The sequence below is a fragment of the Macaca mulatta genome, chromosome 19 (genome assembly GCF_049350105.2).
Source record: "Macaca mulatta isolate MMU2019108-1 chromosome 19, T2T-MMU8v2.0, whole genome shotgun sequence".
NCBI classification, from domain to species: domain Eukaryota; kingdom Metazoa; phylum Chordata; class Mammalia; order Primates; family Cercopithecidae; genus Macaca; species Macaca mulatta.
In genome coordinates, this window is record NC_133424.1 from 65,037,640 (window position 1) to 65,052,547 (window position 14,908).

Below are 14,908 nucleotides of genomic sequence, written 5' to 3' on the forward strand. Positions count from 1 at the left end.
AATACAAAAAAAAAAAAAAAAAAAAAACTAGCTGGGTGTGGTGGCAGGTGCCTGTAATCCCAGCTGTTTGGGAGTCTGAGGCAGGAATCATTTGAACCCGGGAGGCTGAGGTTGCAGTGAGCCAAGATTGGGCCACTGCACTCTAGCCTAGGCAACAAGATGAGATTCCACCTCAAAAAAATAAAATAAGATAAATAACTACTTCTCAAATAATCTTTGGTAGATTTGATATTCTCTAATAGGAAGTTCCTGCAGATGCAGACTTGAGAGAACTGAGTCATGGGTGTTGACTACTCGTGAATAGGACCGGTGCATTTATAAAGAGACATTAAAGAGCTGATTGCCTGTTCCTCTTTCCACCATATTAGGACACAGCAGGGAGATGGCTGGGCTAAACCATGAAGAAGGCTCTCACCAGGAACCAATTTGGCTGGCACCTTGCTCTTGGATTTCCCACTTTCCAAATTCATGAGAAATAAATGTCTCTGTCTTAAGCCTCCCAGTTTAAGCTACTTCCTTTTTCATCGTTTTTCAGTTCGAGTTTCTCTGTCACCCAGGATGGAGTGTAAGTGGCATGATTATCCTACCTCAAGTGATTCTCCCTCCTCAGCCCAGAGTCTCACGCTGTCGCTCGGGCTGGAGTGCAGTGGCATGATCTCGGCTCACAGCAACATCCACCTCACAGGTTGAGGTGATTCTCCTGCCTCAGTCTCCCAAGTAGCTGGGATTATAGGTGCATGTCACCATGCACAGCTGATTTTTATAGTTTTAGTAGAGATGGGGTTTCACCATATTGGCCAGGCTTGTCTCGAACTACTGACCTCAAGTGATCAACCCGTCTCAGCCTCCCAAAGTGCTGGGATTTTAGGTGTGAGCCAGTGTGCCTGGCCCATTTTTGGCATTTAGTACATTCGAGGTTTCACCATGTTGGCCAGTCTGGTCTCAAACTCCTGACCTCAAGCAATCTCCCCACCTTGGTCTTCCAAAGTGCTAGGATTAGAGGCGTGAGCCACCGTGGCCAGCCAGTCTAAGCTATTTCTAACAGGACAGTGAAATGACTGAGACAGGAACAGCAGCATCTCATCAACATCACCGAAGGCTGACAAATCTTATTAAACAAAGTAAGTTTAGGGTCTGTACTATAAATCTTGCAATACTTGAAGCCATCTAATAGCACTAACATGTTTTAAAAACCTTGAGACAGGTAGGGCATGGTAATCCCAGCATTTTGGGAGGGTGAGGTGCGAGATTCATGAGGTCAGGAGATCAAGACCATCCCAGCTAACAAGGTGAAACCCCATCTCTGCTAAAAAAAAATACAAAAATTAGCCTGGAATGTTGGCACTCCCCTATAGTCCCAGCTACTTGGGAGGCTGAGGCAGGAGAATCGCTTGAACCTGGGAAGTGGAGGTTGCAGTGACCCAAGATCACAGCACTGCACTTTAGCCTGAGTGACAAACTGAGACTGTGTCTCAATGACAAAAAAAAAAAAAAATGACAGAAAGCTAAAGAGTAACTCCAACCCACAAACATATATAAAGCTCTCCAGTAAAGGTAAATAAAAAAACAGGTAGGCCGGGCGTGGTGGTTCACGCCTATAATCCCAGCACTTTGGGAGGACAAGTCAGGCAGATCACCTGGGGTCAAAAGTTCAAGACCAGCCTGGTCAACAAGGAGAAACCCTGTCTCTACTGAAAATACAAAATTAGCTGGGTGTGGTGGCGCATGCCTGTAATCCCAGCTACTCAAGAGGCTTAGGCAGGAGAATCGGTTGACCCCAGGAGGTGGAGGTTGTGATGAGTCGAGATTGCAGCATTGCACTTCAGCCTAGATGACAAGAGCAAACCTCTGTCTCATAAACACATAAATTAACTAACTAATAAAGGACAGATACAGAAACTTGCATAAGTATACCTTTTCTTCATAACTAAACTTTTTTTTCATATTATTTAAAATGAAAAGGTATGAAAAAACACTGTACATATATGTTAACAGAAATGCAACATACACAAAAATAACTCTGACATAAATTTAAAAAGTTCTGCTGGAGAAGAAATAGTTTTTGCAGGTTATGGAATTTTTTTTTTTTTTTGGACACAGAGTCTCGCTCTGTGTCCCGGCTGGAGTGCAATGGTGCGATCTCGGCTCACTGCAACCTCCACCTCCCGGGTTCAAGCGAGTCTCCTGCCTGAGCCTCCTGAGTAGCTGGGATTACAGCTGCCCACCACTGCACCTGGGTAATTTTTGTAAATTTAGTAGAGACGAAGTTTCACCATGCTACCCAGGCTGGTTCTGAACTCCTGACCTCAGGTCATCTGCCCAGCTCGGCATCCCAGTGCTGGAATTACAGGTGTCAGCCACTGCACCTGGCCAGGTTATGGAAATTTTAAGTTTCATTATTGTGCTATAATTTAAGATGTTTAACATGCCTGCAACAATAACCTCTTCCCATATATCAATACAACACACTTCACTTCTGCATACTGAAAGGAATGGACACTAACGTGGTTGTTATATTTACCCTGGAATCCTGCTTCAACCACTTATATGTTTACTAAGAACTAAAAGACAAAACTATTTAAAATAATAGCAATGGTTGGGCATGGCGGCTCGCGCCTATAATCCCAGAGTTTTGGGAATCTGCGGCAGGTGAATCACTTGAGATCAGGGGTTTGAGACCAGCCTGACCAACATGGTGAAATCCCTTCTGTACTAAAAACACAAAAATTAGCTGGGCATGTTGGTGAGCAACTGCAGTCCCAGCTTCCAAGAAAGCTGAGGCACAAAAATCCTTTGAGCCCGAAAGGTGGAGGCTGCAGTTAGCCAAGATCGTTCCACTGCACTGTAGCCTGGGCGAAAGAGTGACGCTGTCATAAAGAAAGAAAGAAAGAAAAGAAAAGAAATAAATAAGGAAAGAGCAGAGCGATATGTGGGAGCAAAGAAAGATGTCCCTTCAGAGATCTCAGGATAGAAACTTTCCTTTTCCCACAGAATTCTCCCACTTGCAGAGTTTCCCCACACACTAGTGGAAGGTGGAGCTTCCACTCTGCCCATCTGAGCTCTTACCTGCCTTTACACCTGTAATACATTCCCACCCAGCTGGATTTTTTTTTGCTATTTTCACTTCACTCTCCACGGTCCAGGGCTCTTTCTCTTGCTCCAACATGGAGACAGCAGGTCAGAAAGAGACTCCTGCTTATAAAAAGAAAGGACCATGACGTGCTGGAGCTTTTCTAGAGTCCCAGCCCTATATTTCTGTAGGAAAGAAGATATTACAGATGGATGTAGGAAAATATTTCACTAATTGCTCCGCTGACTGCCTCCTTCTGAATGCTGAAGGAGCATTGTAATATGTAATACGTGGACATCGAGCTCTCTTCCAAGAACTACTGAATTGAAAGTATAGGAGAAGCAGGCCGGGCGCGGTGGCTCAAGCCTGTAATCCCAGCACTTTGGGAGGCCGAGACGGGCGGATCACGAGGTCAGGAGATCGAGACCATCCTGGCTAACACGGTGAAACCCCGTCTCTACTAAAAAAAAAAAATACAAAAAGCTAGCCGGGCAAGGTGGCGGGCGCCTGTAGTCCCAGCTACTTGGGAGGCTGAGGCAGGAGAATGGCGTGAACCCGGGCGGCGGAGCTTGCAGTGAGCTGAGATCCGGCCACTGCACTCCAGCTTGGGCGACAGAGCGAGACTCCGTCTCAAAAAAAAAAAAAAGTATAGGAGAAGCAAACAGGGAACTGGATATCTTTAAAGTCAGCCATAAGGTTTTGTTTTTGTCTTTTGAGACACAGTCTTGCTCTGTCACCAGGCTGGAGTGCAGTGGTGTGTTCTCGGCTCACTGCAACCTTGGCCTCCTGGGTTCAGGTGATTCTCTTTCCTCAGCCTTTCCAGGAGCTGGGATTACAGGTGTGCACCACAACATCTGGCTAATTTTTGTATTTTTGGTAGAGATTGGGTTTCTCCAAGTTGGCCAGGCTGGTCTCAAACTCCTGACATGAAGTGATCTACACGCCTCAGCCTCCCAAGGTGATGGGATGACAGGCGTGAGCCACCACACCCGGCTTGCCATAAGGTTTTATCCCTACTTTAGTTCTGGAACCCACATTGAGGTATCATGAAGAATACAGAACATTTAAACAAAGGGGACAGTGAAAGTCCAGATGCTACATCATGAAGCTTTTCACTTCAAACTCAATACGGCTTCCATTTTAGTCAAGCAAGAATGGGGCTCCCAAGAGAACCCAGAGAAAATGCAAAGACACACAAGGGCACATCCCCAGCAGGGAAGTTATCCTCACCCAGGGAGACCAGGTTCCTATAATTCTCCAGCATCACGTCTCTGTATAGAGTCCTCTGAGCAGGGTCCAGGCATTTCCACTCCTCCTGAGAGAATTCTATGGCCACATCCCTGAATGTCAGTAGACCCTGGAATGAAAACACATTTTAAGGAAATGGTTATGGGAGGAGTTCTTATCTTTACAGAAAATGAGAAGAGGAGAGAGGGGAAAGCGTGGATTTAATTGTAGTGAATGTTCTGACAAATCCGAGTAAGGGATTTTCCACCACATGATGTCTTCCCAGTGGTATTTGATTATAATTTTTGAGGAGGCCATAACATTCTCTCAGTGTGAATTTCTTATGTTTGTAAAAACTACAAGAAATGAATAAAATATCAAAGCAAAGCTCCTTTCATACAAATGTTTGAAATTTTTATGGACACACCAAGTGACATTCAGTATCTAGATGAGACACAGCACAAGTGATGTCTTCAAAGATGTCAATGTCCACAGTTAAAGATCAGCTGGGTGCAGTGACACATGCCTGTAATCCCAGCTACCTGGGAGGCTGAGGCAGGAGAATCTCTTGATCCTGGGAGGCAGAGGTTGCCGTGACCCCAGATTGCATCACTGTACTCCAGCCTGGGCAACAGAAACTCCATCTCAAAAAAAAAAAAAAAAAAAAGAAAAAAGAAAATTAGCCAGGTATGGTGGCAGGCACCTGTGGTCCCAACTACTTGGAAGGCTGAGGTGGGAGGATGGCTTGACCCTGAGGGTGGAGGTTTTCAGGGAGCTACGATCACACCAGGGCACTCCAGCGTGGGCAACAAAGCAAGACCCTGTCTCTAAATAAAATAAAATACATGAAAACAAAATTAGTCAAAGCACAAAAATCCATTTTGTAAATGCTTACAAAATAATAAAACCTACACAGACTCAAAAAAAATTAGATGTTAACACAAAGGATTGTCATTTGTCCCAAATTTTCAAAATATAAAAGATTTTCAAAATGTATACATGTTTGTACATACGTATAAATGTGTGTGTATATGTGCAGGGATGTGTGTGTGTATACATATATACACACACACAGAGGTTTTAAAAATATAAAATGTAGCAAGTTTTGCCAGGCGCGGTGGCTCATGTCTGTAATCCCAACACTTTGGGAGGCTGAGGCGGGTGGATCACAAGGTCAGGAATTTGAGACCAGCCTAGCCAACATGGTGAAACCCCATCTCTACTAAAAATACAAAAACTCGCTGGGTGTGGTGGCGTGCACATGGAGTCCCAGCTACTCAGGAAGCGGGGCAGGAGAATTACTTGAACCCGGGAGGCAGAGGTTGCAGTGAGCTGAGATAGCGCCACTGCACTCCAGCCTGGTGACAAAGCCAGACTCTGTCTCAAAAAAAAAAAAAAAAAAGCAAGTTTTGTTTAACTGAAAAGGAATCTCATCTTGCTAGAAAAGGATACTTTGGCAGCTGGTGGTGGGTGAAATCTCATCAGATCTAGGAAACAGGAAATGCCTCATCCTAGACGAAGCAATTACCCTTTTAACTGCCTGGCCTGGAGGATAGAGAATGGCTTGAACCTGTGAGTCAGAGGGTATAGTAAGCCAAGATCATGCCACTATACTCTAGCCTGGGTGACAGAGCAAGACTGTGTTTCAGAAAAAAAAAAAAAGATAATAGGTGGAATAAGAATATGGCTTTATCCTCTAGGATAAAAAACAAAGTACCACTGCCATATTTGAGAAAAATTGTAACCATTTTTACCACAAACACCTGTTTCACGAGCCTCTCCACAGTGACACCACTGTCTTCATGAGCTTAATGTGCTAAGAATGGTTTAATGAATCTCCTGCTATTATTTAGGTTGATTTCATATTCTTAAAATAATGATAGGATCATTCTTGTATCATTCATATCTATGTATGAACTTTACATTCTAATTAGTAAAATTTTTTGAGTCAGAAACACAGTAACTCACTCAATTATCTAAAAATGTACTGCAGAAAAGATTTCTCATTATTGGTCTCCTTTTCTAGAATTTACCACGTACTTTGTGCACATTAATACGTGACTTCCATTGGCAGCTGCTCTAATCCTGGTCCACAGAGAGCTGACAGTACATCCAGATGTGGCCCCTGAACAAGCCCTGCTGCCCAACAGCACTCACACCACGGGACCCTCACCCCATCTCCATCCATGTCTGGTGTGAGCCATTCCCAGGCCCATGCCCAGTGCCGCCTCTTCCCAACTTCATGTCACTGGGTCATGAGAGATGGAATCCAAGCGAGATGAGAGGGACTGAGGGAAGGCATGGGTGAGTGTGAGCAAACCTGTCAGACAGGACGCTTCAGACTCAGAGAAGATTCCCAACTCCAAGGCCCAGCGTTTCTGAAAGGAAGGAGACACAACAATCCACCGAGAATATCATCTCACCTGAGGAGGAGCCATCCCTGACTCCTCTGCTTTCCTCTTCCTCTTCCGGGTTTCTTCCTCATGGACCAAGAGTCTTTAGAAATCAATCCTGAATGTTAAAAATGTTGTTTATTGCTCAGAATCAACACGCCCCATCCCTGTAACACAACCACACATACAAAGGAGACCTCACCCTGGGAAATATGGTCTCCTCTGCTGCCCACTGCCCCAGAGACGATAAACTCCTACAGGAAAACTCCCGCTCACCTCCTGAGGAGCCCCCACACACGCTGCAGCAGTGGGGAGCTGGCCTGGAATGAGCTCCCCTTCAGGGCACAGACCCAGCCCTCAGCAAACCCCATGCAGAGGCTGGGTGCACTGACTCACACCTGTCATCCCAGCACCCTGGGAGACCAAGGTGGGTAGATCCCTTGAGCTCAGGAGTTTGTGACTAGCCTGGGAAACATGGTGAAACGCCATCTCTACCAAAAATACAAAAACTTAGCCAGGTCTGGTGGTGCACATCTCTGTGTCTGTGGTTCCAGCTACTTAGGAGGCTGAGGTGAGAGGATCATTTGTGCTCAGGAGTTCGAGACCAGCCTGGCCAACATGGTGAAATCCTGTCTCTACTAAAAATACAAAGATTGGGCCAGGTGCGGTGGTTCATGCCTGTAATGCTAGCACTCTGGAAGGCCAAGGTGGGTGGATTACTTGAGGTCAGGAGTTCTAGACCAGCCTGGCCAACATGGTGAAACCCTGTCTCTTATTAAAAATACAAAAAGTAGCTGGGCTTGGTGGGCATCTGTAATCCCAGCTACTCGGGATGCTGAGGTTGGAGGATCACTTGAACCTGGGAGGTGGAGGTTGCAATGGGTTGCGATCAGGCCACTACACTCCAGCCTGGGTGACAGAGTAAGACTAAAATAAAAATAAAATAAAATAAAAAATAAAATAAAATAAAATGCTACAAATACAAAAATTAGCTAGGTGTGGTGGCGGGTGGCACCTGTATCTCAGTTACTTGGGAGGCTGCGGCACAAGAATCACTTGAACCCAGGAGACAGCAGTCACAGTGAGCCAAGATCATAAGACTGCACTCACAGCCTGGAGGACAGAGTGAGACTGTTTGAGGAGAAAAAAGAAAAAAAGAAAAGAAAAGAAAAAAAAAAGTATTTCTGATGTGATAAAGAGATAATAAAACCTGAGTAACATGATAGAGACTGATGGGCAGAGGGAACTTTAGATTGGGGTGGGAGGGCATGGGAGACAGCTCTGAGCCTAGACCTGAAGGAGCAGAAAGGCAGAGGGCTGTGATCATTTAGGGACACAGAGTAAGAGCAGGGGAAATGACCTGAGACAGGAAAGGTTTTGATGTTTGGGAAAAGAGAAAAGCAAATGTGACTGGGGCAGAGGGATTCAGGAGATGGGGCCAAGCTCCCAGGAGGAGGCTGGACACTGGCAGGGGCCCTGGACACAGGGCTGTGGAGCCACAGTGAGGAGCTGGGCTTTTGTCCTGGGGAACACGGGAAGCCGGTGGAGGGTTCCCTGCCAGAGACTGACATGACTGCTTTAGATTTCGCTGTGATATCCTCAGAGTGGGGACATATTCACCAAGTTACCCTGAGAAGGTCTGAGGTGAGTGAGAAGGTGTGCTTGAATTCTTACATGGAGGCCTGGAAGGGCTAATGGAAAGGGTTGGTCTTATTACTCCTCTCTTTGAAAAAGCATCTTTCACATGCCTGGGCTAAAGAAACTTCTTTTGCAAGGTTCTGATGCTATGGACTCTCAACATTTAATTCTTCCTTACAAGAAAATTACAGTAACATTTATAAAATGCAGAACTGTAAACACACAGCTACTGACCTTGAAAACAGGGAGGCCCGGCAGGGTGGTTCAGGCCTGTAATCACAGCACTTTGGGAGTCCAAGGCGGACAGATCACCTGAGGTCAGGCGTTCAAGACCAGCCTGAGCAATATGGAGAAACCCCCATCTCTACTAAAAATACAAAAATTATCTAGGCATGGTGGCACATGGCTGTAATCCCAGCTACTCAGGAAGGCTGAGGCAGGAGAATCACTTGAACCTGGGAGGCGGAGGTTGCGGGGAGCCAAGATCGTGCCATTGCACTCCAGCCTGGGCAACAAGAGCAAAACTGTGTCCCAAACAAACAAACAAACAAACAAACAAAAACCAAAAAGAAAATAGGGAAAGAGGGTCAGCTGTAGAACTAAGATATAAGCAAATTTTTTCAACCAAGAAAACATGGCTGGCCAGATGTGGTGGCTCAAGCCTGTAATCCCAGCACTTTGGGAGGTCGAGGCAGGTGGATTGCCTGAGGTCAGGAATTCGAGACCAACCTGGCCAACATGGTGAAACCCTGTCTCTACTAAAAATACAAAAATTAGCCAGGCTTCATCTCCACAATTTACTTAACCTCTTGTTGCTCCTGCTCCCCAATCTTTAGATCATCCTCAATCTCCACAGATTTCTGCCTCTTCTCCCATCTTTGTGCCTCCTCTGCTTTCCCTGTTAAATTCTCTCTTCCCTGTTATATCCCCCTGACCCCAATCTCTGGCACCCCAGATCCCCAGGTGTCCTCCCTGCTGTGGTTCTCCCTCCATTCTCCTTGCCACCAGCACCACTCTGCTCTGTCTGCCCTGGCTCCAAATCCCTCCCTCCTCTCCCTCACCCTGATGAGCCTCCGTCTTTGCTGCCCCTTTCCCCACTTTGCTGTTCTTCATCTCTCTGTACATCTAGATTTTCTCTACATTTCTCCAGTTGCTTTTCTCCTGCTGCTTTTTTTTTCCCCCACTTTTGCTGTCTCTTGGCAAATCCCTCACCCATCTTCTATGTTGCCATCTTTTATGGGCCTTTCTCATTCTTTTCTCTGTCTCAGGTTTTTTACTGCTCTCTCTCTGTCTCCTGATCTCTTTGGCCCACACAATCACAGGAGGGTTTGGACAACTGCATGTCGGAGGAGCCCATTTTCCAGGGGCTGGCTCTGGGCAGGGAAGAACACCTTGTGTTGCAGGACAGGCCCCGGGCACCTCCCCAATGCGGGCCTGGGCAACAGAGCAAGACTTTCTCAAAATAATAATAATATATATATATAGAGAGAGAGAGCAAATGATGTGTTTTCTACATAAACCATGGGCTTGGCCACACGCATTACCTCACGCCTGCAATCCCAGCACTTTGGGAGGGTGAGGTAGGCAGATCATGAGATCAAGATATTGAGACAATTTTGGTCAACATGGTGAAACCCCCTCTCTACTACAAGTACAAAAGTTAGCTGGGCTTTTTGGCATGCCCCTGTTGTCCCAGCTATTGGGAGGCTGAGGCAAAAGAATCCCTTGAACTCTGGAGTCAGAGGTTGCAGTGGTGTGAGATGGCACCACTGCACTCCAGCCTGTCGACCAAGTGAGACTGTCTCAACAAAAAAAATCACGGGCGGCCGGGAGCGGTGGCTCAAGCCTGTAATCCCAGCACTTTGGGAGGCCGAGACGGGCGGATCACGAGGTCAGGAGATCAAGACTATCCTGGCTAACACGGTGAAACCCCATCTCTACTAAAAAAAAATACAGGCCGGGCGCGGTGGCTCAAGCCTGTAATCCCAGCACTTTGGGAGGCCGAGACAGGTGGATCACGAGGTCAGGAGATTGAGACCATCCTGGCTAACACGGTGAAATCCCCTCGCTACTAAAAAATACAAAAAACTAGCCAGGCAAGGTGGTGGGCGCCTGTAGTCCCAGCTACTCGGGAGGCTGAGGCAGGAGAATGGCGTAAACCCGGGAGGCGGAGCTTGCAGTGAGCTGAGATCCGGCCACTGCACTCCAGCCTGGGAGACAGAGCGAGACTCCGTCTCAAAAAAAAAAAAAAAAAAAATCACGGGCTTATCCATTAATGCACTTCTGCACATACTTCAAATTACATCCACACACACTTAAATTAACTTCAGTTCAGACACTATAAGCAAAAACCTGGAGAGGACACAACCAAAGCTACTCACCAGGCTGAGGTGGGAGGATTGCTTGAGCCTGGAAAGCAGAGGTTGAAGTGAACCAAGATCACACAACTGCACTCCGGCCTGGAGGACACAGTGAGATCCCATCACTTCTACCTCCCAAAAAGTTGGAAGCTCATTGAATTAAGACACAACTTCGAGAAATCATAAAAGTAATGCATGAAGAAAATGAGAAGGTCAACCAACATAGAGAAATTATGAAGAACTACACAGAGACTCTCGGGCTAAAAATACAGTAACTAAATGGAAAAACTCAATACATGGGTTCAAAATCAGAATTCGTTAAGTAAATTAAAAACTAGTGAAGAGGGGTCGGGCAAGGTGGCTCACACCTGTAATCCCAGGACTTTGGGAGGCCGAGGTGGGCAGATCACTTGAGGTCAAGAGTTCAGAGAACAGTCTGGCCAATATCGTGAAACCTTGTCTCTACTAAAAATACAAAGATGAGCTGGGTGTGGTTGCTGGCTCCTGTAGTCCCAGGTACTCTGGAGGCTGAATCAAGAGAAGCGCTTGCACATGGAAGGCAGAGGCTGCAGTGAGCCAGATTGCCCCACTGTACTCCAGTCTGGGTGACACAGCGAGACTGTCTCAAAAAAAAAAATAAAGAAAATTCCAGGACTATCTTTTATATACCTGAGCAAAAGAAATGTCTCTCTCCATGTCTAAGGTTCTGATGGCATGAATCCTAAACATGTAATTATTTTCCCAGAAATATGACAGTAATACATTAAAAATAAACACCAGTGTGAATACATAGCTATAGGTGTTTAAAACACTGACAGAGGCCAGGTATGGTGGCTCATGCCCGTAATCCCAGCACTTTGGGAGGCCGAGGCAGGCGGATCATGAGGTCAGGAGATTGAGACCATCCTGTTCTTCATGGTGAAACCCGGTTTCTCCTAAAAATACAAAAATTAGCTGGGCATGGTGGTGTATGCCTGTAATCCCAGCTACTCGAGAGGCTGAGGCAGGAGAATCATTGGAACCCGGGAGGCAGAGGTTGCAGTGAACCAAGATCACGCCACTGCACTCCGGCCTGGGTGACAGAGTGAGACTCCATCTCAAAAAAAAAAAAAAAAAAAAACATGGCGGGGTGCAGTGGCTCATGACTGCAATCCCAGCACTTTGGGAAGCCGAGGCGGGTGGATCACCTGAGGCAGGGAGTTCGAGACCAGCCTGACCAACATGGAAAAACCCTGTCGCTACTAAAAATACAAAAGTAGTTGGGCGTGGTGGCACAAGCCTATAATCCCAGCTACTAGGGAGGCCGAGGCAAGAGAATCACTTGAACTGGGGAGGCGGAGGTTGCAGTGAGCCGAGACCGTTGCACTTCAGCCTGGGTAACAAGAGTGAAATTCCATCTCAAAAAAAAAAAAAAAAAAAAACCCAAAACAACAACAAAAAACACTGAAAAAGAGGCAATGGTAGAAATAAGCTGTAAGGAAATGTTTTCTTCATGAACACATGGGCTCTGCTGGAAAAGGTTCCAAAACAATCCAGCCCATCGTTCAACATCTGCAAGGAATATTACCGACCAGAGGAACTTCAAGGAAATGTTTACTTAGAAGCTCACAGCTCACCATTTTATCAGATGACATAAGGAAAGAAAATGGAATAATAGGCTACTTGAACTAAATTTTGATGTTAGCGTAAAGAAAAAAGGTCCTGGGTCTGGGCGCGGTGGCTGACACCTTAAATCCCAGCACTTTGGGAGGCTGAGGTGGGTGGATCACCTGAGGTTGGGAGTTTGAGACCAGCCTGACAAACACGGAGAAACCCCATCTCCACTAGAAATACAAAATCAGCAGGGCATAGTGGCACATGTTTGTAATCCCAGCAACTCGGGAACCTGAGGCAGGAGAATCACTTGAACCTGGGAGGTAGAAGGTGTGGTGAGCCAAGATCGCGCCATTGCACTCCAGCCTGGGCAATAAGAGCAAAACTCCATCTCAAAACAAACAAACAAACAAATAGGTCCTTGATAGCTTTATAAAGTACACATTGAAACAACCTAAAATTGTCCAGGCGCGGTGGCTCACGCCTGTAATCCCAGCATTTGCTGAGGCTGAGGCAGGCGGATCACCTGAGGTCAGGAGTTCAAGACCAGCCTGGCCAACATGGTGAAACCCCATCTCCACTAGAAATACAAAAATTAGCCAGGCGTGGTGACAGGCGCCTGTAATACCAGCTACTCGGGGGCTGAGGCAGGAGAATAGCTTGAACCCAAAAGGCGGAGGTTGCAGTGACCGGAGATTGTACCATCACACTCCAGCCTGGGAGCAGAAGGGAGACTTCATCTCAAAAAAAACAGTAAGAAAGAAAGAAACAACCTAAAATCATTTATCAGGTACTAGTAAATGTTTCCAATATATGATACTGACTAGAAAGCATGCAGTCCTCTATGTAAACTGAACACAACAAATTTCATAGAGAAACTATTTTAAAATGGCTAAAAATATATACATCTAATAAAATCTGGGGTGAAAGGAAAATTTTGAACACCTCTCAGAGTTGGAAATTAATGATGTGAGCTCATAAGATTCTACCAAAGTTTATTTGAAAAGTAGTTATTTTATTTTTTTCAGATGGAGTCTCGCTGTTGCCCAGGCTGGAGTGCAGCAGCATGATCTCGTCTCACTGCAACCTCCCCCTCCCTGTTCAAGGGATTTTCCTGCCTCAGCCTCCTGAGTAGCTGGGATTACAGGCGCCCGACATCACACCTGGCTAATTTCTGTATTTTATTTGACAGAAGGTTTCACCATGTTGGCTAGGCTGGTCTTGAACTCCTGACCTCAGTTGATCTGCCCACCTTGGCCTCCCAAAGTGCTGGGATGACAGGTATGAGCCATTGCACATGGCCTTTTTTATTTTTATTTTTTTTAAATTAAGAAACAAGGCAGGCATGGTGGCTCATGCCTGTCCTCCCAGCACTTTGGGAGGGGGATACAGCTGGATCGCTTGAGCCCTGGAGTTGGAGACCAGCCTGAGCAACAAGGCAAAAGCCCGTCTCTACCAAGTACACAAAAATTAACACGGTGTGGTGGCGCGTGACTGTGGTCCCAGCTACTCCGGAGGCTGAGGTGACAGGATCCCTTGAGCCCAGGATGTCGACGATGCAGTGAGCTTTTATCCTGTGGCCGCTCTCCCGCCTGGGCAACAGAGTGAGACCCACCTCCAGTTAAAAAAAAAAATAAATAGGAAACACCTGGGTCCTGGATCTGGGGGCAGCGAATCTAAGACCAATTAACGCGAACTTACCAAAACTAGACAAAAACGAAAAACCCCATCTTCCCACCGGAGTAACAAAGGATAAAAGGCCGCTCTCCCTACCGCCCTCCCGCTTCCAGCAAGTCTCAGATAGAAAGGAAAGAGCCCAGGAGTGGCCACACCCTCCATCTGCACAGGGCACCCATCTGCTCTGGCCTCGGGCCAATTCACCGCAGCATTTCGTTGGCCAAGGGCCAAATCCTTTATCCAGATAAGGGGTAGCCCATATGGACCTCAAAAGAAATACTTTGACCCCATAAAACTTTGTAAACGGGGCCCTGGAGACGCTGGCTCGGGCCCACTCCCCTCTGTGGAGTGCTTTCTGGATTGCATGTATTCGTTTTCCGGGAGTTGGAACTGGGGAGCAACAGGGCCGGCACGAGAAGGGAGGTGGGGGGCGATGGCGCCTTCGGACAGGGGTGGCGTCTGCAGGATCTTAGGACCAGGCAGAGGACGGGGCCTCCCGGGAACTGGGGTTGAGGCGCTGCGCTCCTGAAGCTGACGACAGTGACGTTGGGAGGCGCCCAGGACGGGAATCGAACTCGCGGGTGAGGATTTGAAACAGCGCGAGGCGGGAGGACGGGTCAGGAAGGGTTTTGAGAGGAAAATTCCGCGATAGGAGGTGTCTAAACGACCCCACTGCAGAAAGACCGAGTACAGGACCTGACTCGGGGCCACTTTAAACTCAAAAGGAAAGGACTCACGGACTCTCACCCGGACGTCTCAAGTTTGCTCTAGGTTGAGAAAGAGGGGTCGCAATTTCCAGGTCTGTGGGGACCCAGCGTCTCCGGTATAGCAGCACCAGAGGCCTGGGAAGCACACATAAAACAGAACGAAACTCACGCGCTGCGGCGTGACCTTCAGTCCACGCCATCCGCTTCCGGGTCTGTGTCAATGAGCGCAGGACAGAGGCCAGG

General features: G+C 46.9%; 1 protein-coding gene and 1 pseudogene across 2 annotated transcripts in view; both read right to left on the minus strand.

The window, feature by feature from the left end:
• The window catches only part of LOC720035 (uncharacterized), a 33,190-nt gene extending 18,368 nt beyond the window's left edge, over positions 1 to 14,822 (minus strand). The window contains 6 exon segments of the mRNA XM_077981292.1: positions 3,067 to 3,192; positions 4,301 to 4,427; positions 4,725 to 4,941; positions 6,721 to 6,808; positions 10,710 to 13,873; positions 14,706 to 14,822. Coding sequence (XP_077837418.1) covers positions 3,067 to 3,166 — 100 coding nt within the window. The 5' untranslated portion in view covers positions 3,167 to 3,192; positions 4,301 to 4,427; positions 4,725 to 4,941; ... (1 more) ...; positions 10,710 to 13,873; positions 14,706 to 14,822.
• LOC144337285 (zinc finger protein 525-like) lies at positions 4,169 to 14,822 on the minus strand (annotated as a pseudogene). The gene is made up of 3 exons (XR_013410246.1): positions 14,696 to 14,822; positions 6,721 to 6,808; positions 4,169 to 4,427 (listed from the first exon to the last, which is right to left on the minus strand). The product of XR_013410246.1 is annotated as a zinc finger protein 525-like (transcript).
• Positions 14,823 to 14,908: the final 86 nt, after the last annotated feature.